The sequence below is a fragment of the Dermacentor silvarum genome, chromosome 1 (assembly GCF_013339745.2).
Source record: "Dermacentor silvarum isolate Dsil-2018 chromosome 1, BIME_Dsil_1.4, whole genome shotgun sequence".
Taxonomy (NCBI): domain Eukaryota; kingdom Metazoa; phylum Arthropoda; class Arachnida; order Ixodida; family Ixodidae; genus Dermacentor; species Dermacentor silvarum.
The window spans coordinates 141,776,928-141,804,754 of NC_051154.1; the positions used below are offsets into that span (position 1 = coordinate 141,776,928).

Below are 27,827 nucleotides of genomic sequence, written 5' to 3' on the forward strand. Positions count from 1 at the left end.
ATTTCTCATTTTCTTCTCGCTGGCAAGGTAGCGGCTCACCACTCCAAGGCGCTCTTACCACGTCATATACAGCCTCGTTTAGTAAGACCCTGCTGTGTCCTCCAATGCGATCATCAGGCCCCGCGCTGCTGCCAAGCCCTTCACCGCATCTTTCCTCACCGAAGGCCTAGGCCGTGCTTGCGCGCTACTTTACGCTCTGCTATTAACAACGACCAGTGGATAATCTGCTGCGTATCCATCGTGACTCTCTGCCGCACAAGCAAATGGCCTTAGGCATGCTCATCATCACGATGCAGGCATAATTAGGTGGATGTTTCACCGCAGTAAAAGGTCCTCAAGATAAGATGTCTCGTGAAACGCTGACATTGCTGCAGAGGGTTTTGTTTTGTCCCGCGTTCACGTGCCACTTCTCCAGCATAGTGCATCGTGTTCTGCATTCCCTTCCGCCACCCGAAGCAGCCTAGTGGTGGCCGGGACACATACATGGATATGACGCCGACTCCGCGACTGTAGCTGTATAACCGCTAATATATTTTTTTAATTTGAATGCTTTCAGAAACACCTGTAATCGACAAAGATCCGATATGTTAACAGAATTGCGCGAGCGCGTCAATACCTGCAGCACCGTCTAGTATTAAATAACTTGCGTTATCTGCAAGTGCAAATGCATGCGCAATGCCAGCTGGTCAGTGTTAAATATCATGAGCCATGGTTGCTTCCATATTATTAGAGTGAAGACATCATCAAGACCCGCTCGTCATTTAGGCTGCCGCCCACGAGTGCAGCGCGTAGATGAGCCACTGAGCATGCAAGCCAGTCAGTGGCGAGTTCGAGTTATTAGTGACCTTTAACCGTGTTGTTGGCTTTCTTGCGATGAAACTGACGATGAAGCTCGAGCATCTTGACTAACAATATGGGGGCGCCCATGGCCAATTACCTGTCGCCGGCTGACACTGCACATGCCTATACTCTCGCCGATAATGCAGGTGGTTAGCACAAGACATCCGCCACGGTAGCTCAGTGGCTATCCCTGGCGCTGCGCTGGTGAGCACGAGGTCGCGGGTTCGAGACCAGCCGCGGCGGCCGCCCGTCGATGAGGGCGACACGAAAAACTGCTAGTGTACATGTGGGTGCACGTTAATGAACCTCAGGCGGTCAAAATTATTCCGGAGTGCCCCACTACGGCGTGCCTCATAATCAGATCGTGGTTTTTTGGCACGTAAAACCCCATATTTTTTTTTCGGGGGGGGGGGGGGGGGGGGGGGCGTACAAGACAGTGCTCCAGGTATCGATGGCGCGCTCGCGCGTTGTTACCATATCGGAGATCTGTAGATAGTTTGCAACACGTTCGCTCGTACACGTTATTTCTTTTACCGTGGGTATGAAGATATCCCGCCGAACATGCAAAAGGCGACGTTATTATACGCGCTTGCGCTCTGACTCAAGCGCGTTCAACACCCAAAGTCTGCATGTTGGTCCAAATATATGCTAAAGTGAGTGATGAGCACGCCCGTGCGCGTTCTCCATTCTTTTCAGCTTGATTCTCTCACTCCCATCACTATATATCAAACTTTTTCCTCCGTGCACCGTCTGTCTTGTGCGGGTTACCGCAATTAGTCGACGCTTGCGCCTGGAGATGCTGCCACCTAAATTTTCAACCACCGTTAACTTGAAACAAATGTTTCTCTTTCTTATGCAGCATGGTGCCTTTAAATTGCGAGGCGCATAGTTAGCCAAGACGATGAAGAGATGGAGGTGCACCCTGCCGGGTTACAGTAAACTGTGACTAGGAATGCTCACCTCTACTGTTTCAATTCGCCCTAAACGTGGAGTCGCTGTGCCACGTAGCACAACCTACATACCTGATGAGCAAGATATTATTTTTTAAAAGTGCGGGAGGTCGTGCGTTCATATCTAGGGTGTCCCAGGTAACGTTAGCCGAGCTGTTAAAGGGGGGGGGGGGGGGATAAGTTAAACATACGGTGCAATATGCGATTATAGACCCTATGGTCTATAATCTGACAATCGAGCATCGTAAGCCTTATAAGCGTATCTTGCCCAGTGTTTTTTTTTAATATTTTCTTTCTTTAAACAGCTTAGCTAACGTTAGCTGGAACACATTGTACTATAAGAACTATAAGAAGCCAAAGGGACAACAAGTTTTCTACAAAACAAGCAACCGCGTCGTTCGTTTTAAAACGAAGTTTTCGTTGCCTCTTCCCCGGTAATTGGCGTTCGTCGTTTCCTCACCGGACGTATTCTTCGATATACGCGTGTATATGTATAAAGGCTTATATGTATTCCGAATGCAAGTAGCACCATAGGCGCCTCTACCGGGTTAACGGTGTAGATACGCCTATGGTTCAAGTTACGTGAAACACCCTGTATGACTATAGTGTTGAAATGCGGGCATGTTGGTATGGCATCTTGGAAAGCTGTTGTAGCGCATACAGACGAGGACGCGAGATGACACTCGAAAGACACAGAGACAACACCGTGTCCGTGTCTGTCATGTGCCATCTTGCCTCCTCGCATGTATGCCCTACATCAGTACCCCAAGAGCTCATATATTTAAACCCTGTGTGCTGACCGCCAAAATATTGCGAATAAGCGCACTTACTCTGTCCTGCGCAATAAAAAAAAAAATTCCTAGATGAAACTTGAACACACTTTGTCGGTTCATAGGCATCTTTAAATCGCACTGAGCTCTTGATGGAATAGCGCGTTATATCCAACGGCTTCTTCGATTGAGATGATTTTCTGCAATTTAGCCATTCGGGCATGTGCCACTGGATGTGTGCCCATTCTCGGCTAATCCTCCATAATGGGCCTGTGTCACAGTGACACAAGGAGTATATAGAAGCCTTGAATGTATTTCTATGTATGCGCCAATGTGACACAACAAATAAAGAACTTGGGACCTTTGCAGTCCGTAAACATAACCGTTGCTTGAGATTACACGTTGCATAGGATGAAAGTAAACACAATTGTACGCATCGCAGTTATTTGTGCAGCATTTATTTCACCACTTTACTATAGCTTCGCTTCACAGAAACTCCTACATGTGCATTGGAAGTGCACAATTTTCGTTGATGTAGTTATTGAATCATTTAACCATTCATTCAAAAAAAGTGCCAAAGTAAAGCATGGGTTGAAGTTGGCGGGCTCCGGATGAATTCGGACCCCCTCATGGCTCATTACGCACAATTAAATCTAAGTACACATCTAAGTCCATGGCTTATCACGATTTTATCACTTTTCCTCGACGGAAAAGTGACACGAGACTCTTTCAACAACGCACGATCTGAGCACCATGCACTGACTCATACCCAGCCTGGCAACCAGACAACGCGAGATCGTTGAACGATCGTTAATCTTCACACAGGAGGAGAAGCACATATTGTTGATTTTGTAGGCCATGGCACATAATTCAAAAAAAAGAAAGAAAGAAAAGGAAAGCTAGCTATTTTTCAGCAAGTTTTCCGTTTCCGTTCTGCCCGCCGGCGAAGCTTCGTTTCATCGTCCGAAGCATACGACACGCAGAATGATGCCGTCTCCAAGATATCAGGAAAGAGTGCAACATTTCTCGCGTTCTTCGCGCTATCTGTAGCCACATTTGGCTACTTGAAAGGAACTTCTCGAGAACTCGGTGACCATAAAAATGAAAAAGCACGACATGAGCGCGCTATCTCTCTCTTTTTTTTTCTTTCTTTTTTTACACGCGTCATCAATGTCGGCAGCATCCCATGATTTTCTACTCTCTCTGAAGAATACAGTGCAACTTGGCCTGCTGGCGCGGAGATAGGAGGGATGAATTGAAGTTTTCTTTTTTTTTTTTTGCAGAAGGTTGAGCGCAGCACGTTTGCTGCGTTTGTACTTTGCCTTCTAAGAAAATCACACCAATTTCGTTATTACACCGAAACACTCTTCGCGGGCCCTTTATGGAGTCACTATTTCTCCATACCACTTCGACTAGCTTCAACTATAACGTCCATTAAGCAGACGGGTTGTGTATATTCAATGACGGGCGTAGCGAAAGCTCAAACTTCAGGCTCTAAGTTCATCTGGCGAAAATTTCCAGCTGTACGTAAGATAAGTGCCAAATTGCAACAAAAAACAAAAAAAGAAAGACATGCAAAACTAAGGAAGGGCTGAATCGTAAACTTACATATATACGGATGGTAGGCGCGTCAGAGTTAAGTTTAGGAGCAACCGATGCGTTCCGCCACTGTAAGATCTCCTGTTATTTCTTCACCTGTCTGTGTATAGACATTTATTGCGTACTTCTTGTTGTAGGTTTTCTTGTTTCCTGCATGTCATGCTATTTTTCGCCACATAAACTTAAGTGAAGTGAACAGCAGTCACCACCCCGAGATGGCCAAATATACGTCCTCATTTTCAATTTAAATTAAATATACGAATGAATGGAGGAGGCGACATGTAGACACGCACGCTCACAACAATGAAGGCTGCAGAAAGAATAAAAGAAATCAACGAATAGTCTTATCCTGTTCCTTGTCACCCTTACAACATTCGCTAGACAGTGTGTACCAATACCGAAAAAAAATAGAAGTTCTTAAATTAATTTTGTTTTCTTCTATTCTAGCTATTCTGGGTACAGCGGTAAACGGCGCTGCCATGTGAAATATTCGTTCCACTTCATTAAAACCAAAGCGCCTGTGACACGGGTCAACATTGAGTAATCTTCCCTGAAGGTAGTGTCGTGTCTTGAGTAGCTTTGCGAAGGACAGATCATATATAGGGTGTCCCAGCTAACGTTAGCCAAGCTGTTAAAAGAAAAACGAAATATGGGGGCAGCTTCACACTAGTGGTGCGAAGACTGTGCAAACACTGAAACTGTCGATGCCACCTAGCTTTATCTCGGATTGGCTAAGTCGCAGGCCCGGATCATTTTGTCGACGCTTCTGGCTGCACACACGCTTTTGCTCGATAAGCTCGTAACTACGCATCTACTGCAAATCACCGACGTTTCGCCGCCGCTTCCCCAGCGCGATACTCGGGGTTGGTCTGAAGTCGTCTCAGGGACTTTAGTCTCATCCGCCCTCGAGTAGCGGCACGACGGTTTTCGCGCCGCGCTCCTCTTCTTCAGGAGTAACGCACTTCTTCGGTCGCCCCATTCTCACGGTGATGTGCTCGGCGCGGAGACGTGGGGTATTCTGTCGCCGCAGAGGCGACGCGGAGCTATTATTATGAGGATCATCGCAGTGACGTCACGTCTTAGCTCCGCCCCTATTCTCGTGTAGGTAAGAGGCGGGCACCCCAGCTCGATGGAATAATAAAGTTTTCAATCAATCAATCCGCCTACCACAGCTGTGGCGACACGGCTATGCGCGCTAGCTCGGCGTGAGTACGTCATGGCTCGGCAAAGCTGGACAAAGCGACAGCGCGCGCGATGACGTCACGGCTTAGCTCCACATACACAGCTGTTGCAAGGCACGGCGTTGCTAAGCGACGCTTTGCTAGGCGACCCGGAGTGATGTGATATCGCTCGGCGAGGTTTTCCTGCGCACACTCCCCGGACTAACCACCGGCTTAAACTGCTTCGCTGTTAAAAACAATATTTAAAAACACGGTGCAAGATACGATTTTAAGAGCTACGTTGGTCGGTCGTCAGAGGTCTGACAATCGAACACCGTAGGTCTTAAAATTGTATCGTGCACCGTGATTTTGTAATATTTGTTTACATAGAACTTGGCTAACGCTAGCTGAGAGACACGGTAGAAACATGTACACAGCGTGGTGTGACAAAGATATCGTTAATATGTGGCCCTGTATGTTAAGGAGAATTGCAATTTTCAGCTCTCCAGTTGTATTTAACCATGAAAAAAGAGAGAAAAAAGGACCGCAGGACTTTGACGAAATTGCAGAGCCACAACCTAAATTTCACCGAATCAGAGCTCGAGACAAAGAGCTGAGGCCGCGGCTCCCGGTGCGTTCTTTGTGTTAGCATCCGAGCGCTTCTCAGGAGAGAAGAGTTACTGGTTCATCTGGGCTTTCTTGTGGAATGTTTCGTGGAACTTCTTCGCCGTGCTCGAGCACCTTCCTCACCGAGCAACGGCTTTGGCAACGGCGCAGGCCGCGTTGAATGGGCGACCGCTTACAGAATTTAGGCTTTCAGATGATTATTTTTATACTTTGAAAAATGCTACTTGCTTAGAATTTTTCATTTAGAATGTTTCATTGTACTCTACTCTTATATGTCTTCACACTCGCACTAGTGCTGTTCTTTCCCCACTCATTCTGCTGTGCCGAGTAGCAGGACAGGAGCATCTTCACACGGTCGAACTCCTTGCCTTTTACTGCCTGAAATAGATAGGAGCTGATAATACGGCTATATCTGTAACATCACGCAGTATCACGCCCGAAATCAAATCAGAAAAGTACGGTTAATTGAACAAAATACGCTACGCGTATGGTTTACAAGCACCATCAAGAGGATCCTGCAGAAGATTATTAGCCAATTCTCTATGGCCATTTACGACACCGCACACAAGGATGCCCCGAAGTGCGCGCCTCTTACCTGCCACGTACCTAAAGCGTAGAGCACAGTATGCCTCCGTTCAAGCCTGAGTCCGCGGTCAAACAGCCGTCGCCGTCCCTGCTGACCCTGATCGGTATACGTGGTGGCTATAGCGTTGCACTGCTGAGCTCCAGCTCACGGGTTCAATCCCGACCACTCGTCTACTTAGGTTTAGGTGCAGGTTAAATAAATCCCAAGTGCTCCAAATGAACTCGGAGTGGCCCAGTATACGCCGTGCCTGTAATCAGGTCGTGCTTCTGGAACGCAGAACTCCATTTCATTATCAATATTAATTACTCATTGCTCTATATGATGTGTTGTCGAGGCGTGCGTCATTGGAGGGATTGTTGCTGGTTCAATATTCTGACTCACCGGTGAATTCGAAACTTCCCAATGTGTGTGTGTGTGTGTGTGTGTGTGTGTGTGTGTGTGTGTGTGTGTGTGTGTGTGTGTGTTTAACCTCCCTCTCTTTCTGTGTGTGCATTTTTCCTTATCTTTCTGTCTCCCCTTACCCCTTCCCCAGTGCAGGGTAGCAAACTGGATATCGATCTTCCGGTTAACCTCCCTGCCTTTTGCATCTTATTTATCCATCTCTCTCTCATGGGCTTTGCGAAACGCCGTACAGAGCGGGCTCCGGGTTAATCTCGACATATATCTCGACATCTCATCTCGACATCTAGGTCATCTGACATCATATTCCTGGTGCTCAAAAATGCTGTTAGGAAATATTAAACTATATAAATGAAACCTATATTGTGTCATATTTGCAAGTAACCCAGGATTTCCTCATTGAGTACTACTAGACTTGAGGACCTAAAGAATCAGAGCGAATAAGTACTAGAATTTTGATTGGTTGATTGATTGATTGCAAGGGGAAACTCTGCCTCATAAATTATCGGGAAATAGAGTGGCCGCCCGGCCCCGTGTGAATGGCTGTTGTCTCTTGATCAATCAATCCCTTTTCATCGTGAAAAGAGGATGCCGGCGTGAGGCTCACCTTGTCCGTGCGGACAAAGGAGACGGCCCATCGGTGGTAGGCGAAGGGAAAGTCTTTGGTGGTGGCGTCCCGGTGCAGGTCTCGTGTGACGGACCGCGTGGCGATGAAAGTGAACACTCCCGTGTTGGAGCGATCGTTGAGTCGGGTGAAGCGGTACAGGAGCGCCATCCCGCCGTGCCAGCCGCAGCCTGCGCATGCATAGATGGCGTCACACGTGATCGTCAAAACGCGCCTCGATTAGCATTGGCACAGCACCGCGTAGATCATGGCAAGGCATAACGACGAGATCAAAATTCGAGTAAAAATGACCGAAAACAAAAATTCCGACAGCAAAGTATGAAAACAGAACAAACATTATATACGCCGCCCTCCATTTCCCAACTGACCGTAAACCTACGTACAAGTAGCCCTTGGGAGCATGGGAGAGCCCTGGCGCAACATTTCAGTGCACACACGCGCTCACGTTTAGGGCGTGGTGCGGGGTTATGACGACCGAGGCGAGGTAAAACTCGCGCAACTCGACCGCTCCTGCACGTACGAGTCATTCAGGTGAGCTATCTACAGACGCCCGCGTATAGCAAATGTTTAAGTCCGGTCCTTAAAACTTTACCCGCTACCCCGACGTCAGTCGACGCCAATTCATAGCTGCCAGCTTTAGGCATCAGCGACGGCGGCACACTCACACAAAGAGGCCTGCAGCTGTGTTGCTAGAGGGATAAGGAAACACTGCTGTTCACCTCGTTTTAGTCACTAGGTCTTTCATGCAGTGTACGAAATAACTAATCTTCGTTGGCGCAGGCTGCAAAATTCCGGCTAGTATACTTGCAAAGCGTTCTAGTGACATCCTACAGACTAAAGCGGACAGGATCCGCAAATTAAAATAATAAACTAAAGCACTAAATCCAAGCTTTCACCGCCCCTTGATGAGGCCGCTTTGTGATGCCTTAACTTTCTGCGATGTCTTAAGAGAAACGGCGAGCCGCTTCACTCGGCTACAACAAATTAAAATAAAAGCTTCTGTCCAGAAGAAATGTCGCAGAATAGCGATGTAATTAGAAGACGCTTTTACAACTGAGCACAATAATGCAACAACAGTGGGAAGGGGAGTGTAGGAGGCGCAGCCACGACACTCCTTTCTTATTTCTTCTCACTCGCGAACAAGCATGGCAGCAGGTTTCTCCAAGCTTCATAATGTCTCAGCATTCACCAAACAATAAACGCCTTGCCTCTACTGAGCAGCAAAGTGCTAGAAAGTAGGGACACAATAATATTTGGTCTGTATCTGAGAAATATTTATTCGTTCCTTGTATCACTTTTTTAACACGAAAGTGTTTTATGCCGTCAAGTGTTTTATTTCCGTCACGGATATGACGTTCTTACAATGTACACGAACATAATACAAAGAAAGAAACCAGAAGAAAAAGTTCCACAAACATGCAAAATTTGGAAATCGAACCCACGACCTCTCGGTCCGCGACGATAGATCGCCGAGCGTTTAACCCATTGCGCCACAAACGCATTTGCAGAGAGCTACACAGATGCGCCTTATATATCTAACACTCCTCCGTGTACCCGCGCTCTGATGATGATGATGATTTATTGGCATCCCCTTTGAAATGGGGTGGCGACAAATAGTCACCTAGCCTGCTTGATTTAATCAGGTATACTACACATGTTCTTTATCTAGCATTTTTGTATACCTTTTTCAAAAATTTAGCTTGTACCGCTGCCTATGATTTTAAGAGATCAGGTCGTATCCATCTTTTCCCTGCTTTTTTTCCACCAGTACTCTAATCGTCTCTTGCTGATCTCTACGGCTGATCTGTTTATGTTTCCTTCCACTTTAAACCCAAGCGCTTCTGGGAGTTGCACGTTACCTACGGTTCTCGCTGGGTGGATCCCGTCGCATTCCATTAGGATGTGCTGAGTGGTCTCTGGATCTTTACTGCAGCATACACATATCTCATCTAGTTCCGAATATTTGTTCCGATATGTTTTCGTCCTTAGGCAACCGGCTCGAGCCTCAAATAGCAAGGCACTGCCCTTTGTGTTATCGTACAGATTTTCCCTTCTAATTTCTTTCTTCTCATTCTTGTAAATCTCCATTGTCCTTTTCGTTTCCATTCTCTTGCTCGGGGCGGTGCCGCCGCCTACGAGCAGAAAAGAGAAGTACTGCATTATGACACTAACGCGCACCGACAGTGAATTTACGCTTCGGTGGTCTCAGCACTACGACGCCTCGATGCCAGCATTCGAAGGGACGCTGGCATCAAGAAGCACTACCAACGCCACCTAGGTGGCGTTCACCGTACTCAGCACAGCGGAGCGTGGCCTCCGCAATTAGCTCTGAAAATGTTTCTGAAGTTGATCGCGGAGGCTGCAATTACGACGCGCTGTACGCGCTGATTTGACTCGGTGACGATTCAGTTACGTGCTTTGTCTTGCGCGTTGTATTAGTGTGTCAGTTACGTGCTTCGTCTTTCGCGTTGTGCTAGCGTGTGCAGCGTAGTGCAGCTTCCATATGCACGACGGTTGCTCATGGTCATCGACGTTGGTAGTCGTGATGGAGGAGACGTGCCACCAGGCGTCAGCGTGGGTGCATCAACGCCTAAGGGCGCTTTAGCCACAAAACACCAATAGACATTATATATCAATGTGCAATAAACATTACACTACTTCTGTGAAGACACGTTTCACTTTCGTGTTCTATACCGATTCCTATATAAGAGGGATCAACCACATTTTTTTTCTCTATGTTACACAGTCGACTCTCGTTAATTTGACCTTTGCGGGACCCCGAAGTTTGGTCGATTTAATGGAAGGTCGAATGAACAAACGGCAGCAAAATTAACGAATTCAAATCTTTTTTTTTATGGCTTAAAGTTGTCTGTAATGTCTTTTTGTATCTTGCTCTTGATGTGCGACTCAACAAACATGAGGCGAAGAGCGCCGACATGTTTAAACTCTAGCTCAGCGTGACACGACACGAAACAAGCGGCAGCGGATTGGTTCACGGGCGGAAGGAGCGTCAGCTACTAAAAAGTAAAAATAAATTTATATAGAATAGTTCACGTCTAGGGAAGAAGCAGCATCGTCTACTGAATTTCTTGTATTTTCAAGCTTATTGTAACCACTGCGCGGCTCAGTAGGGATCGAATTAACTGACGCGGCAAGCTTTCGAGTTTGAACTAAGCAAGTTTTCCATCCAAAGCAATGTATACTTTCTCGCCGATACTTTCAGTGGGTTCGAATTAAACCAAAGGTGTAGTTAACCGAGGTCAAAGTAACGGGAGTCAATAGTAAATAATGCAGGAATGATCTCTTATTTTAAAGGACAACATAAAACAATATACGAAGAGAGCTTTTCTAATCAGCGGCGTCAACAGAGACATATGGGCTGCTCTTTTTTCCACCTATCCGCTCCAGTTACTCGTTGCCTATGGAGTTTAGCTGCTGAGCACGATGTAACAGGTTCGGTTTCCGACGACCGCTTTCTTGTGGTGATGGAATGAAGAAGCCCTTGTGTAATTATAGTCAAATAATGTAAATATTCAAGCATGGTCAAAATTAATCCGCAGCATCCTCTCCGGAAGTGCGCACTTTTCAAGCTTCCTCGGCTTTGGAGCCCCTGAGTTCAAGACGTAGGGTCCAGAAATGGCGGGAAGAGACTCGGGCAGCAAGACAGAGGGATATCCAACGTCTTCGACCACTGAGGACTGTGTCGGTGTTCACAGAGAGCGCCAGCACAGGAGATTAAGGCAAGCGCAGGGGCCCCAACCATCCACGAGGGTGGTGAGCTCGAGTGGCGCAGGGCAGTGACGGGCACTTTGACCTGAGGGAGGTCATTTCTTTTTTACTTCCGCCCTCACGAAGGTTACCTTGTAATACACGCTTGTTTTTTGACGCGAAGATTACTATGCAATAATTCCGCATAAGTTCCTCGTTATGCTCCATAATGCTTACACTCGGCGCCAGAATATTTCGGACAAATCGAAAGGGTAATCTGGAAGGCATCTTGTATTAATGAAGACCTATTTAGGGAGAGAGATAAAAAAAAACAGACCAGAGCGGGTTTCGCAGAAGTTATGACACGTTGTACAAACGACCCCCCCCCCCCCCCACACACACACACACACCACCTGCTTCATCATGTCGGAGTGTTGGAACAGCTTTGCCTTCAGAAAAATCAGCACTGCAGAGCGAAACTGTACAAACAATGGCTCGCAAGGAGTTGTCGCCAGAAACGGCTGCACCGCGTGCAATCGTCCAGCCCAATGCGACTGGCCGTGTCAACAAGACAGACGTTTCCATATCTCTAGGGTGAGATGTCTTCAGGCTTTCAAGAAATGCGCGGCCGTTTTCCCGAATTCAGTGTTCCCCGTGCACCTTGCGCAACTTTCGCCGGAGGCAAAAAAAAGAAGAAGAAAAAGATCAGCCCTCTACTGTTCGCGCGCGCGCCTGCCGGGCTCGGCTCCAACTGCCGGGCTCGGCTCCGTGCAGTATACAGACGGTCTCCTTCGCACTCCGTGACTCTATTTGCCCGACGTTGGCCCTTCCTTCCGCTGCCCTTCGCGAGTCTAAAGCACCGCCGTTGCAGCATCGAATTGCTTCCCGTGTCTCTGGTGCTTCGTTTGTTTGCCCCGGTATGCGGCCTTGTTTGACACCGCATAATGAAGACATGTTTTTCTCAATCTCCCTCGCTATTGCGGCGCACTCTTCTCGGGGGAAATAAATGCGCTCCGCCGCCTCGCATGGGCCTCGACGACAGTTGGCGCGCGCGCGCCCGACCGCGCTCCCGCAGCCATGCTCGCCTACACCGCAGAGCCACGGCTCCCCGACGAGGCGGCGAGGGCCGATTTTTCGTTGCGCGCTTTCGCAGATTATATATAGAGCCTGCGTCATGTTCTCAGAAGCTCCATTCCCTCTGTGAAGCTATACGTTTCCTACACTGAACACAGTTTTGACGTCCTTGCCCGAAGAAACAGCCACGCGGGCACAAACGCTGGCACGCGAAATGGTTGTGATGCCAGCTAGTGCGAACAAGCGGCACAGATGTCCGCCGTCAATGCAGCGCTCAGTTGCACGACTGAAGAACAGTAAAAACGGTTGCCCTGAGAGCCCCGTCACGGGGGCTTACGATAGCCGCTATTCCTGGCTGCCGTCAGGATTCGAAAGTCGCAAACTTTGTCGAAGTAAAGGTGGTATACCGTTTGTCCGAGTCTTGGCAAATATAATTCAACCAATCGGGGTCCGTACTTGTAAGGACTTCCTTCGAGGAATTCTAATCTATTCGTATCAACGATACCGCCGAGTGATCGATCGCGGCGACAGCGGGGCGCAGCATCGTGATCGTTAATTTAAAAGACTTGTTATAAAATGCCGACTCATGAGCCGTTTGTAAGTTTCGGTACAGTCACCGAGCGCTCAAACGAAGCATCGAATTTCTCACACAAACTGTCAAAATACAAATAAATAAGTAAATAAGTAAATAAACCAGACCAGTTTCTGTGTAGCCAGCTTCCAATAGACGTATAACCATTGTGGTAGTAATACCCATACGTTTTATGTGAATAGCAGAAATGCAAATTTTGGATAGATATGAAAATAAAAAATAAAAAATCCTGGTATGTTCCATCTAGGCCTCACCGCAAATTATGTCGATTCAACGCACATCCATGTAAAGCGAAGAGAGAAAGAGAAGGGGAAAAGCACGGAGGTTAACCAGAGGGGAAGGTGCCTTCATAAAGCGGTTAATAAAACGCTCTAAATGTGTCCTTCGTCTTTGGCGTAAGGGAAACTGGCGCGCGCATGTTCTCTTGCTCCCCCGTGCTACGTAATGTGACAAACCTTATATCGCCCGACATTTTCTCATATCTTCTTATCTATTTTAAGTGTATCACCCACTTCTAGTCCAAACCCCGATATTGGGTATGTGCCATCGTATGGAAATTATCATCATCATAATCAACACTTAACGACCATCTCAAAGAGCTACCTAGTGTTGGTACGACAGAAGTATACGTGCGTTTCGGCTAACAGAGTTTCAACCGGACTTCTACCACCTCTTGATAAGTTTCTTGTTGTTGACACTTCTTTAAGTTCAAACTATATACTTGTAGTTTTTCTGTGGTGCATGGTGTGCACATCGCAATTTACAGGTCCTTTCTAGGCCATTCATATGTGATGTGTTGGCTAGTACGTACATGTTTCTGGCATATAGTATTGTGCATGATGCAATAAATACCCTGAAAGAAAAAAAAAAGCGTTTGTGTCCTAATAGGTTAGAGAATCGGGCTGCTGCGCTGGCGGGTGGAAGTTCATAAGCCGGCGCCGGACTCTATATATATATATATATATATATATATATATATATATATATATATATATATAAAACTGATGTTCAATCAAATCGGCGAGAACCCGACCACCGACCAATTTTACATACCTAATTTGATATACTGTTAACATTTGCGCATCTAATAGAGCGTACCGCCCCTGAATCGAATTGAATGCTGGGGTTTTACGTGCCAAAACCAGCACATGATTATACGAGGCAGGCCGTAGAGGGGGAACTGCAGATTAATTGTGTCCACACCTCGTGTACCTTAGCGCGCACCCAATATATGGTACACGAGCATTTTTTTTTTTTTTTTGCATTTCGTCCCCATGTAAATTCGGCCATCACGGCCGGGAATCGAACCCGCGATCTCGTGCTTTGCAGCTCAACGCCTTAGCCGCAAAATCATCGCGGCGGGTAGCGTTCCACCTTTACCAATAGCGCACACAACGACAGACACGCGCATTTTCGTGCACACGCACGTACGCGCACGCACGCACAAACACGCGAGCGAGCGTACTAATGCCTAATTTCAGGTAATCTCAGTCGCTGTTGCCAGCCTCGTCTTGCAGCACACACACACACGCGAGAACTCCATAATAGTAGTTTTTATATTTTGTTAGAAAGTGGTGTGCTACAAGTGCGTGGAAACTAGTTCTCTCTGGCCCGAAGGCCCCACTTCCACCGCTCTTGTGCGGCGATAGCGCCGCACTTCGGGGCTTTTTATTTATTTTTTCTCCCTTCAGTTACATATTTTGATGCGAGATGTTTCCGCTTCGGCAGTGTGACGCCGAGAGCGTACAGCATGAAACACCTCTTCCAAATTCTTCTCGAGAGCGTATCTCGGAGAGGAAAGCGTAGCTCAGCGTGTGATGGCAACACTCGTGGTAAAATGACAATCAATATAAAGCATATAAAGCATAAGAGAAACCTTGATTGCTCGCGATGTGCCTTTACCGTTCCATTTGGCTTCAGGTTCCCGGGTGTTACTCGCGCAGACTAGATTAAAGTGCGCAGTCAACTAAGAAATGCTGATGCGTCTAAATGAAGGAAGGAACAAGGAAGTCGGCTCTAAATTGTAACTGTGGAATGAACGTTGATCAAGCAAACTGGGAAGGGATAGAAAGAGCAACAACTGGTAAGTGTTTGGGAACGGAAACACGAGGCCCGAAAGCGTCGAGTTTCACATATTACTACACTCATTCCTCTATTCTCTCTCTCTCTCTCTCCCTCCTTTTCGTTCTCTCTCTCTCTCTCTCCCTTTCGTTCTCTATCTCTCTAGCGACGTTTTGCTACAAATAGTAATCCATAAGGTTAGCATTTTTCGCTTCCGTTATTCGATCCTGATGACCGTCTGACAGTCCTTGTCACCGAACACCGCAATGACAACTACTCTGCTGCAGTAACAGATTGCCTTTGGCGTTTTCGGTTGTTAGTGTTGATGTTTATGCAATGCACTCACAGCTAAGCGATGGGGGACAAAATTCACTCTCGTAATCTTTTCCTGGGGGCTTGAAAATGAATAAAATGGTCACAGGAAAACTGAGACTTGGAAGTAATCACTTGTTCTCTTCGTCGCACTGACTAAGAGACTTCCTCACGTGGGTACGTTGGCTACAGGCTGATGCTTCTATTGTTCGCCCACTCTTAATAACTCTGACGAGATTCATTGTTTATCTAAAGTTACCTATTTATTCTTGTAGCGACGAAGACTGGCGTACGCTTTAGCGGCATTATACGACTCGTTCGAAAGCAGAGCTCGCACACGCATGTGTGTCGCTCAGGGCCCATGCCAAGCTACCAGATACTGCTGTGCGCGCGGCAACATCACCGATGAAAATTCAGACCGTGCTACAAACAGCGCAGCTCATGAAGTTTTTGCTGCACGAAGCAGAAGCATTGTTTCCGAGCAAACGTTTCTTCCACAACCGCACAAACCATATTTGCAGGTAAGATGACGAGTAGTTCGGCGGCCGGTACCACTTCGGCAGCGAGGACTTCATTTTCATTGCCAACGAGCTGTGGGGCAAATTCAAATGGCCAACATATCGCAACATGGCCGTACCATGCAGCGCTCCTGTAATGAAACATTCCACTGATCAAAGCGCTTAGGCAGCACTACAAAAGTCGTGTAATATGGCAAGTAAGCTTTTGGCGCGAACAAACACACGGGCTGCAATGACGTCATAATACCTTGATAATTTTTGTAGAGCAGCGAGAGTGCGCTAGCTGAAACGACCACTCGAATATAGATAGTTTGCACGTGACCTCACATCAGTCGTCTGTACTGAGCGTCCGCCATTGCTGAGTAGCTTGCTTGTATGCAGCTGTGTGTCTGCCGTTCACTTCGACCAACACGCGCCTCCAGTTTATGGCCCTGAGAGCTGTGCGATGGCGAAAGCTATAGAAGCCTCAAATTTAGCCCTTCGTACATGCACGGGCTTGTGGGGCCAACGCGGGCGCGCTATAAGGAAAATGTCAAAATGTGTGACGGCGTCGACCCATACAAACTGCGCGTCGGTGCGGATGCGGCTTCAGACCCCGAGGTGCTACGAACCACGACGCACGTGGACATAATTATAATTACCTGGTGCTCTCAGCAAACTGCGCCACTAAGAAATAAAGGTCTGCAAATCGTTGTAGGCTAGCAATTATTTTGGATGAGACACATATCAGCGAAGCGCCTGCCGGCGGGTATTATCACCATCCTCAGCTAACTTGAGTCAATGAAAGCAAGTTCTTTTGCCTGCGGCAGTGAAAATTTTCTAGCCTCATTATTCTTTGAGTTACTCCGTTCACAGACGGCCAGCAGCTTGTCACACACGTTCAACCATGCGTGCAGAGTTTTTCTTTCGCGTATGGAAAACACAAATCGCGTGTTCGCTGCTCTCTGTGAATTTTGGTTTTCTGTAGTTGACAGGTATTCTCAGTCCGTAAAGTGAATATTTTGCTTAGTGAAGCACACGCACCACAAAAAATTGAGCTATGCGGTGATATGCCATGCTTATCGTATGTTTGGACATAACTGCAGCGGTGGGACATGAGCAACACGATTCACATAAACTTTCATTTATTATCTTAATGAGTTGACGGGCAGAAAATTAGCGCACTGATTTTATTTCGCCGTTAGGGGCAGCGCAAGGAACGAAGGAAACGAGACAACAAACAAGGCGCTCGCACAGCGCTCGCGCTGTGTTTGTCGTCTCATTTTGTTTTGTTTGTTTATTTTCTTCAGTCTTCATTCCTTGCGCTGCCACCAACAATGATTCCATTGCTTAAATCTGGAAAATAGTAATTGGTGCTCTGGATATGACTCCGATTTATCCGGGTTTTCGGGCTAACCACAGGCATTTACTTTATTCCGACAGCACTGCGCGTTTGCGCTGCCCTGTTATTACTTTTGGTAAACGGGACAGACTCATATATGCCTGGTTCTGCATAGTTTAATTTCTTCGCAATGTTACATCTTGCAAGGCAACCTTAACATTGCGCAGATTGGTATGATCAACAACACTACAGTGCAAGCAGTCGACTACGCCGCATGCAGGCACCCAGGAATGGTGGACACGCTCGGGGCGGGCCGCAAGTGACGCACGTGCATACTACGTATACCATAAGTGTTCGTGACACTGTTGAAGTTATAGCCCCTATAGGTCCGTAACAGATGGGTCTACGGAAACTTGGCGGAAACTTGACGTGGTTGGCGTACACATCTCGAGTGTATAAAGGTTTACGCGCCACCTCACTCTCACCCTTGCGAAGAATTCATCTGTTAACTTGCTCACTGGGAGTGCTCTGCTGTGTTAGAAATCAAGAAGCTTTGCGCACGTGCACGGTTAGCCTGACGACCTAGGCACCGAGTGCGACGCGCCTGATGCACTCCACAGAGGCCTAAATATAGCTGATGCTAATGTTGACGACAGCTTTCCCTAAGTTACACCGTTTATCACGGCGCGAATTTACAGCTGTGTAAATTGGGGAATAACGTCGACAAAAATACCATCAGGTTGTCCATTCGCAGCGTCAGGCGCATCGCCCGTTGCCTAGCTCCGCTATACACCACACAACGGTGCACGCATTATCTGGAAATACGTGTCTCACGCGTTACTAACCTTGCTGCAGATGCAGTTAATTTTCTTCAAGGGGAGATCATCGATGCGGCGCGAGCGCTTCTGCTCAAACACATTCGAGAGCTACGATGACGAACAGCGGAGTGCCCGGCAACGCTTCGGCTATGAAGGCATCAGCTGCCGAGACGATACCCAGCACATAAACACTAGTCATCGCAACACTCAAGCAGATCTGTGCAGTCACGGAATAACAGTCCACGTTTCAGTGAAGCTTCTGTCTTCAATAAAACAAACTGCGTCAGCTGCACTGTTTGTAAAGCAGTAGACATGTAAGCGATTTGACCGTGTGCATGTAGCGAAGCACCTGGCACTGCCTATACGTATATGGGCGCCTACAAGGACAACTTAGCTGATGATATTGTTTACGACGCTTTTTTTGTTTGTTTACGACGCTTTTTTTGCCGCATCGCTTCGCTTTAGCTTTGCCGATCCATGACGTCACCGCGCCGTGCAGAGTGGTTGCCGCAGCTGCGCAGAGGCGGAGCTAAGCCGTGACATCACTGTGCCGACCCACGGGATATATAGCTCCGCGTCGCCGCCGCGGCGTCACAAAAGCCCCGCCGTCTCCACGCCGAGCTCATCGCCTCGAAAATTGGGCGGCCTGAGAAGAGCGCCACTCCCGAAGAAAAGGAAGCGCGGCGCGAAAGCCGCCGCGCCGCTACTCGAGAGCGAGTGAAACGACTTCGGTCCGATCCCGAGTATCGCGCCGCCGAAGCGGCGGCGAAACGTCGGCGATTCGCAGGAGATCCGGAGTTACGAGCCAGCCCACGAGACCGAGCAAAAGCGCTTGAGCGCCCAGAAGCGTCCAGATACTTTAATGACCGAGTGTTCGTTGCTCCTTGGGCTGTCGATGATTCCGGGGTGATCTTGCGCAAAACGTGGCCGAGTCTCGAAGCATAACCTCGCAAAAACTTGGCCGAACCGAGATAAAGCTAGGTGGGGTCGCCAGCTTCGCTTTTTGCCCAGTCTTCGCACCACTAGTGTGAAGCTGCCTCTAATATTGTTTTTTTTTTTCTAGTTACACCGGTGCTGATATATGCCGGTGTAGATGCGTTCCAGCAAACAGGCTCTGACAAAGAGCTAGATTTACTGAAATTATTGCAATACGGTCACGACACCACCCTGTCAGGCGACTTACGTAATAAAAGTGTGTCCTTGCGAATATCGTCGCCTTTAGACGGCCCTACTAGGAGTACAGATTTCTCTACCAGCCATGTGGTGAAATATGGATGTATGAACCGGCCGGCCTGCCACTGGCAGTAATTAAGTTGGAAGCTCACGGCTTGTGTGTTAGAGGTGACAGTTGTGGGCAATAGAAATTATTTGAACATGAACATTGTGCGAATCTATAACACGTGAATGATGAAAGCAGAGTTCTTTACTTTGAGAACAGCTAAGAGCTAAAGGATGGGTTTGTTCTGTTCTGACAGTCCTTCAGTTTGATTACATCGCGGCATGAATGAAATATGGGAAATACGTGGAATGCATACCGTATACAGGTGTGAATATAAATCTAGGAGAAATCCGAACAAAATACGGCAACGGCGGCTTGTTTCTTGCTATTCCAGCACGTGGCCACCGTCCTGGTTAGAGGTAAATAACAAGGACGAATTACGTGCATCGCTAGCAAAACAACAACAAAACTAGAAGCGAAAAAGTAGCATTAGCAGTGTTCACTGGACCAAATCGTTTCACAGGTAACGAACGTTGGCGCACAAGGGAGGCAGCGAAAACCTACAACAGCCGGCTTCTCCCCTGCGGCGACTTGAAATTATCTCGACGCCAAAGGAGAGACAAACTCCTGACCACCACCGCTTCACGTTTCTCGAGCTTTACTGCTCCTTTCGGGGTCGCTGCGGGCACCCAGTTGCGTTGAAGCCACCTTAGATCAAAGGGCTAGGCAGACCCCGCGGGCTCTGAAGGGAAGGCAGAGCGCGGGTGAAAATAAAGGGCCGCATAAGCCTTCGATGCCCCAGCCAGCCAACCAAGCCGAGGAGCCTGCAGTCGTGACCGCTGCTTTCGGGCGATTTTTGTTCCTGCTCTAGCTTCTTCTTCCCCCCCCCCCCCCACCCCTTTTTTATTTTTTATTCTTTTATTTATTTATTTTTTTTATTTTTTATTTTTTTTTGTCTCGACGTGCAGTCACGTCACGTCGTTTGATCCCCGGAGCCAGGAGAGAGAGAGAAAAAAAAAAGAACACCTCAAAGGGACGGAACGTGATGCTGGGAGCAAAGAGGGTCTCTGACGGTGACGGCTCGCGGACGGGACGCTGGAAAAGGTCCTCGATCACGGCCGGTCGGCTGCCGTCGTCAACGCGTCGTTTGTGCAGCGCTGGCCGCCGGGCAAAGGCGCGAACTCGCTGGCCTGCCGCTGCCGCCGTCTCGTGTAAGCGGATCAGGCTTGAACAATTCATTCGGCGCGTGCCCGGTGCGTGGATTATACGCGAGCCCCGAAGCAAGAGCGCGCAGTGACTGGGACCTGCTGCCGGCTCGGACCCCGAAGTTAGCAGAGCGGGGAGTGAAGTGAGGCAGCCTGATTTGTTGCCTCGCTGTCCTTCACCGACGCGCAAAGAGGGCCTCGCCTCAGCCCTGCCTTGTCCGATTTTATCCCCACAGTGTCTTCAATCTCACGACACATACACGCACGCACAAGTGGAGAAACGCAGTGTTATGTACCACATACCAATCCTTAAGGTTAGACGTGGTCAAAATGTTACTGAGACAGCTGTAGTTAAGAGCCCCAAACAGAGTTAGCTGTGTCCGTTAGTGCTTTCCGTCACGCAGACTTCACGCCACCACCTCACTTTCAGCTTCACCTTCGCCACATAGGGCGAGGAAAACAAAGCTTTCAATAACTGTGGTGTGTGTGTTAAATTCGGTGTTGCACCAAAGAAAAACTTGGCACCGTTTTTTTTTTTTTTTTATGAGAAGCACTTTACGAACAAAACCCAAGTGCGCACACGCAGCAATAATGTTTCTATTAAGTGCCGTACAATAATCTGATACAGCAATGTTTACTCTGACTACAATGTTTATTTTACCACACCGCGGTGTTCAAAAAGAGTGAATCTGTGTAACTTTTTGCAGTGGTGCTAAGCTTCGGAGGAACGTGCAGTTGTGCTGATAAATGTCTGCTCTATAGCGCCATTATGCTGAAGGCACGCGTATATACGTCACATTTCAGGTTTTTATTGCATCAAATCGTCAGATATCGGGTTGCCAGTCTTATCAAATGCATGCAAGAAAAACATTCGCGCTCTGGAGATCACACAGATCAAGCCCTACTCACGTGTTTGGGTGTACCTCAATGCACCACAACATGAGCAACAATCTCCATCACCAGAGACCATCTACTTCGAACACACGTATCAGTCCACTCACTCAGAGCGCATATCGCCATCTTTCAAGGATCACCAACCATCATTTGGCTCTCCTGCCGGCACAGCCACTAAGAGCTACGTTTTCGCGACTGATCACCGCTCACCACAAGAGTATGTAATCAACTTATAAACCGGCGGCGAGGCCTAAAAAAATAATAAAATAAATCAGTTGTCAGTCAGCGCTCGTATCGTCTCTTCCGTTGTCGTTCGTCCGGGTAGCGCTGCCCACCCCTAAGAGCATGCTTAATTTCCCCTTTGGTGCCTTCGACAGCCTCAAGTGTATCTGTCTATTCCAGGAAGTCAATCATTCGTCAGTGGGTTTGAAGCAGATGATACTGCTCTTATTGCATGAAACATGCGGAGACCGCATGCATATTTATACTGACGGTTCGACCTCGCCTACCAGCTCAGCAGCCGCTGTTATTTCTACAAAACTGGTCACGCTGAAATTCAAGGTGTCACACATAACGACATCCACGGCCGCAGCACATGCGGCCCTCCGTGCCGCTGTGAACTACGTCACTGACCAACTACCATATAAATGGGTCGTACTCTGTGACTCAAACGTAGCTCTTCAGAGCGTCCAATCTGCTTTACGTCACCGTACACACAGCAGATGATATATGAAATAAGGAAAATGAACCATCATGCTCTAATTTATTGATTTAATAAATGTTTATTGAACATATGGTCCATGGCCTAGCGGGGGAAATGAAGATGTGGGAGGAGGTTTAGTGCGCGCAAGGTTAGTGCCGGCTCAGGAGTCCCGTCTCTGTAAGTGAGTTTACAACTTCTTTGATCCGGTTTCTAGAGTAGTTCGAAGGTGGTGGGTTCACTGACATCAGGTATCGCATCCGGCTTGCCGAGTGAGCGCTGCAGTCACGATATCATTTTAGTGGCTTCTGGATCATTGTGGCATTATCGGTAATGACATCGCTGACAAGGATGCCCGGTCTGCTCACGGAGGCACCCAAACAATTTCAATTTCGTTAGCGAGGACGGACGCTTCAAGCGAAGTTCGTTTGCTTGCTCGCACGACGACACGAGTTCTCTGAGAGTGTGTCTAATTGCCACCTAGGCCCCCTGGACGCTGTTACGGCTGCATATGTCAACTATAGCCTCTGCCACGACGATGCAACATTGCTCTACAGCCTAAGGCTAGGTGTCGCATTTACGAACGCCTATCCTTTCCGTCTTGGAATTACCGATACGACAACGTGCGACACTTGTGGGCCTGAAGAAACTATGGAACACCAGTTGTGCACTTGCCCTCAATGCAACGTACAGCACATCTCATTAGAGACCGAACTATGCCGACTGGGCTCTAAAACGTTTTCTCAAACGAAACGAAACCCTGGCCACGTCCGTCGCTGGCGCAGAAAGCCATTCGGGCGCTACTGCAGTTTTTGAAGAACACCGGCCTCAGTAACTGATTGTAGTCCTGCCGTGCGTCTTAATGTATGCGCGCAGTGCTCACCTCTCCCTCTATTCATCTTTTCATTATCCTTTCTCTTACCCCCCCCCCCCCCCCCAGCGTAGGGTTGCAAAGCGAACGTTCATCTGACAGACCTCCCCACCTTCCCTTTCCTTGCTTTTCCTCTCTCTCTTTTAAACTTGATGCACAAGTAAGGCCTGGGATTTTAACAATTTCAATAACAACTTTTACTTACCATAGTTACTAAAGCGAATAACATCATTTATCCACGTCTTAGTTGAGCACTACGTCCGGACAAACGCAGAGCGTACTTTATACTTTATCTTGGACCACTTCCGGTAGTAATTTAATTAATTTTTTTCCCTTCCTACAACTACCTAGCTACAGAACTGGAATAAAAATTAGCAGTTTACTGATGCTTGCCTTTTTCACGCTCAGAGTGGGTCCTTCGCAAAGACAAAGAGATGTGTCATCAAAACAAGATGACAGCTGTCACCCATCACCCTGTCGTTCAGTTGCTGTCTTATAGCAGTCGTGAAATATATCAAGCGACAGAGTCCTCGTAGATAAGAAAAAAAATGGTTACATCGAGAAGAGTTGCGTTCCGCGAACTTGTCAGTGCCGGAGCCGCAAGAAGGTACTCTCTGTCAACCATGACGTCGTTGGGTATTTAAAAAGAAAAGAAAATCCCTGGTAGTCATCGTTTATCAGATTCGCTTAGTTATGTCAAGCCTTATTTATCGTTATCGTTTACTATGAATAAACATATCTCTAAAAAACAGTTCAGCTCATGTTCCCACAAGTTTGTAATTAATGTCACGCCGAAATCAGCAACGCTTCACTGCTTCTAAATGTAGCCTTCTGAAAAAGAAAAGCAAAGAGAACGTCATCATGACACGGCGATGAAATATTGTACGACGCATACGCCAAAGGCCATGTAGCTCAGTAGTGCCGCGAGAGCACGGAGTTGACGTCAATGGAGTTCCGGGCCAAACATGTGCACGTGTCGCCGGCTTTCAATGACTGCGCGGTGAGCAGTGGGACGGAAAATGACAAGCGAAGAGAGATGAAAGGGCGGCAGCATTGGATTACAGAGCAGGCATAAGAAGATAATAATCTTGTTTACTTAACAAGGCGTTGTTGGGCAGGTCGTGTAATGCGTAGAGCAGACAACTGGTGGTGCATTGGACTAACGGAGTGGTGCCAAGGGCAGAAAATGCGCTGTCATGGGTGGCAGAGGATCGCATTGAGCGATGAGATTAGGAAATTTGAGCCATAGGATGAAGTCGGCGGACGCATAACAGGCGTAATTGGAGATCGCTTGGAGAGGCCTTCGTCCGGAAGTGAACGCGAAATAGGCTGACATAGCGGGCAAGTACGCCCATAGCTATAGTATGTCAGCAACGTCATCATCATCCCCCATTGCCGCTATGCAAGCCAGGAGGTGCCTCTGTTTTGCCTCTTACGTAACCCACCTTGTCCCTCTTTAGTTCCCTCTTCCCCCAGCGCAGAGTAGCTGGCTAGAGGAGGAGGAGAGAAAGCGAGAAGGCAGGGATGTTAACCAGAAATGCGTCTGGTTGGCTACCCTACTCCAGGGGACGGGAAATATGGAATAGAAAGATGAGATAGAGAGGGGGAGGAGAACGCGGTGAGCTCGCGCACGCACGCGGACGGCCTGAGCAACTCAAAGGCGTTCACATAGGCCGGCCGCCCTCAAGTAAGACAAACATTCCTTCACAGCTTTGTGGGCCAACGAACGATGGGGACGGTCTTCAAGTAGCATCTGCACGAACAAGGGCCGATCGTTCAGTCGTCTCAATGCGATAGATAATGTTTGTCTTTCCGACTGAAATAGATGGCAGTGACAGAATAAATGTTCGATGTTCTCTTCGCCGCCGCGAACGTCGCACGCAGCACTCAGTCTTTCCAGTCAAAGCAGTGCACGCCTTCGTGAAAGCCACTCCCAACCACAGCCGGTATAGAAGCGATGCCTCACGTCAGTGAAGCCCGGGTGGAGGTCGGAGTTGGAGCAAAGCGTTCAATTCGTGTAACCTAGCGCTCCTTATATTTGGGGTGTTCCACTCTGTTAAAGAGAGATTGCGTGCCAGTTGACGAAGCTGCCTTGCAGCGTCTGTCCTGGAAAGAGGAATGGGAACGCTGCGTTGTTCGTGATGTGACTCTCGGGCACCTTTGTCCGCGTGCTCATTTCCACTGACGCCGCAATGGCCAGGGAGCCACCGGAAAATAATTTCGTGGCCTTTCTGTTTAACGTCGTGGTGAAGTTTGAGCTGTTCGTGAGCTCCACGTCGGAGAGCTGACTGCATACTGTGAAAAGCCGGTCTCGAGTAGGAAAACACGGCCCATGTACCAGGACCCTCTGCGTCAATAAATTGAAGGGAACTGCGCAGAGCCGTGAGTTCTGCAGCCGTGGACGTCGTGACCTGTGACGTCTTAAGTCGCAGTATTATTCCTCTCGTCGGTATAAACAGAGCACAGCCAGAACTGGTTGATGTAGTCGACCAGTTCCAGGCCTTCAGAAAAAGTGAGATCTACCGCCGTCTCCACTAAAACAATTGAGCTTATTCGTGTTGTACGAGAGATACAGTAACCACGTACACGTCTATACTGCCGAAGCTGGCTAGAGTAACTTACATCAGGCCTCCGACCTATCTGCCTTTCTTGTCATTAAACGTTTTTCTAAAAAAAAAATAAGCTCAGCGAGTCGGCGGATATGATCTTTTGTTGCTGAGCACGAGGTCGCTGGTTCGATTACCAGCCTAGGCGACCGCATTCGTAGAGTGGCCAAGTGAAATAAATTTCCATGTGTCTAAATTAACTCAACATCCTACACTACAGTGCCTCTCATTGCCCGTGTGTTGCTTTGGGTCGTTAAACCCAAGCAATCAGTCGAAGCCGCGATAGCTTCCCGCTAGAATGAATCATTTTCCACGCAGGAATGCCTCATTTTTGTGGATATATGATAGGAAGCAGACGACTTGTATTTCTCCTGCTGTCGGCTATAGATTTACATCTCACTGATGGCATTGCTTTCGTCCATATTGTGTGGTCACTTCGCAAATGAGGTCTTTAATATGCTGGCAATCCAGACAGTGTCACGCTTAATATAATCTCGAGGAACCGGCGAACATCATTAATTTTCTTCTTATAGCCCTTTTATACCATTCCCGTGGTATTAGGGTGACAAACCGAATGCTAACTCTTGTGCGACCTCTCCGGATACCCTCTTCTTTTCCTGCACCTTTAAGTGCAAATAGACAAAATACCGCCGCAAATTAAATGAGAACTAACTAGAGCGCAGGCATCTTGCGCAGTGCTGTCGTCTACAAGATAGTGTGAGGGAGCATAGCAAATATCAGGTCGTTGCCTGCTGGCAACAAGAAGCGGCAGCACTACTGTATCCTTTCCTGCCAGCGAGACGAACGTTTATTTCACGCGAAATACGAATAAAAAAAAGTAATAATCAGGACACGTAGTGCATTTGCGAAGTTCCAGGTAAGCCAAGTCGGTAGAGCGACCGCAAATCGCAGCAGTAAGTTCTCCTGGGGACGACGCTTGCAGCGGCAGCTCGAAGCCGCACCCGGCGAATGTTGCACCGCGCGTCTCTGGGGCCGCCAGTAAAGCCGTCAAAGGCGGGAACGATAACGGGAGCCCAGGTGCGGCCGCGCACGCAAGAGCTGTTACTGTGTACGGGGCTCTCCCGGAGGAGGCGAGTCAGCTGACGAGGATAGAAGGCGAGGGTAGCAAGGGACGCAGGGGACCCAGAGGAGACGAAGAGCAACGTCATCATCATCCCCCATCGCCGCCACGCAAGCCAGGGGGCGCCTGTGCCGCCGCAGGGCGGCGGTGGCGAACAGCCGCCTGGGATTTCGGAAAGAGGAGGGCGGCGAAGGGGAACGTTGTTGCTAGGGCAACACGGCTGCGGGCGGGCCGATTTTCAACCGCGAGGGGGGTGGCGAAAAGCGTATCCGTGACATGACAAAGCGGTGGCCTCTTTTTCGCCTCCGTCTCCCCGGAGAGGCGCTGGAGCACAATCATCCCTCGGCGTCAGCACCTGGCGACCGGGGCAGTATTCTCCTCTGGTTTTAGCATGCATTCCGTCCCACTTGCACCGTCTCGCACGCGGTCGGTCCCGATCGACCGGACGGCATCCACGCGACGCGTCGTACTGAGCAGTTTTCTCCCCTTGTTCGGTGGACTCCGAACGCGCGGCTAGATTATATATGCCGCCGATGTTGAAGCGACTAATTACGTCCGCATTGTGCGGCGGCGCGCTAGCGCACTCCCACCGCCACCACTTCCGCGCGCCACGCTCTAAGCGAGAGCCACTTCATCATGGGACGGCCAAGAGGGGAAAAACGAGCCAAAACGAGGAGACCGGCCGGGTGGCAAGCGAGGAAATCCTCAAGCCGCATACCCGCGACGCTGCGAAGAGGAAACGCGAGGTGAAAGTAGGCACGATGATGAATGCGCTGTAGAAGTGCTTTGCCAAGGTTAAGAGAAGCTGTGTCGTTCACTAATCCCCAATTAGATCTTTCCCCTTTACAGCAGCATCTTAACGTTGGATACAACAGCATGTAAGAATAATAATAAGTTATGAAACTTTTCCTTCAGCGCGGCGACGACGAAGCACCGAATTAATGTTTCGTGTTGTCTCTTATATGGTGTAGTGCGAGAGCCAACCAGCCCCTTTAAATGATAAGCCGAGCTCGAAGCAGAGTTGCGGAACTGGTATGATCGAAAAACTCTGGTAAGCATTGTAGTCTGTTCTGAAAATGTCGTGCTGAAATACTGTACCCTCACTAAAGGACTACCACCTCACATTCCCCCATGCACTCACATCCGGATACCTGTATAATGGCGGTGACTTCAAGAAGCCACAAAAGCGAATAATGGCCGCGATATCTACCGCGCCACATTACCCACGGACGCATTTCTCTTGCCGCGACCCTTATGCCGAGTTAGGTGTATAGCCAGCGCTACCATTCTC

The 27,827-nt window shown here is 48.4% G+C and overlaps 1 protein-coding gene across 1 annotated transcript in view; it reads right to left on the reverse strand.

The window, feature by feature from the left end:
• Positions 1-27,827, reverse strand: part of LOC119436155 (uncharacterized) — a 251,254-nt gene that overhangs the window by 78,340 nt on the left and 145,087 nt on the right. Inside the window, exon 2 of the mRNA XM_037702919.2 lies at positions 7,539-7,726. Coding sequence (XP_037558847.1) covers positions 7,539-7,706 — 168 coding nt within the window. The 5' untranslated portion in view covers positions 7,707-7,726. The remainder of the gene's footprint in view (positions 1-7,538; positions 7,727-27,827) is intronic.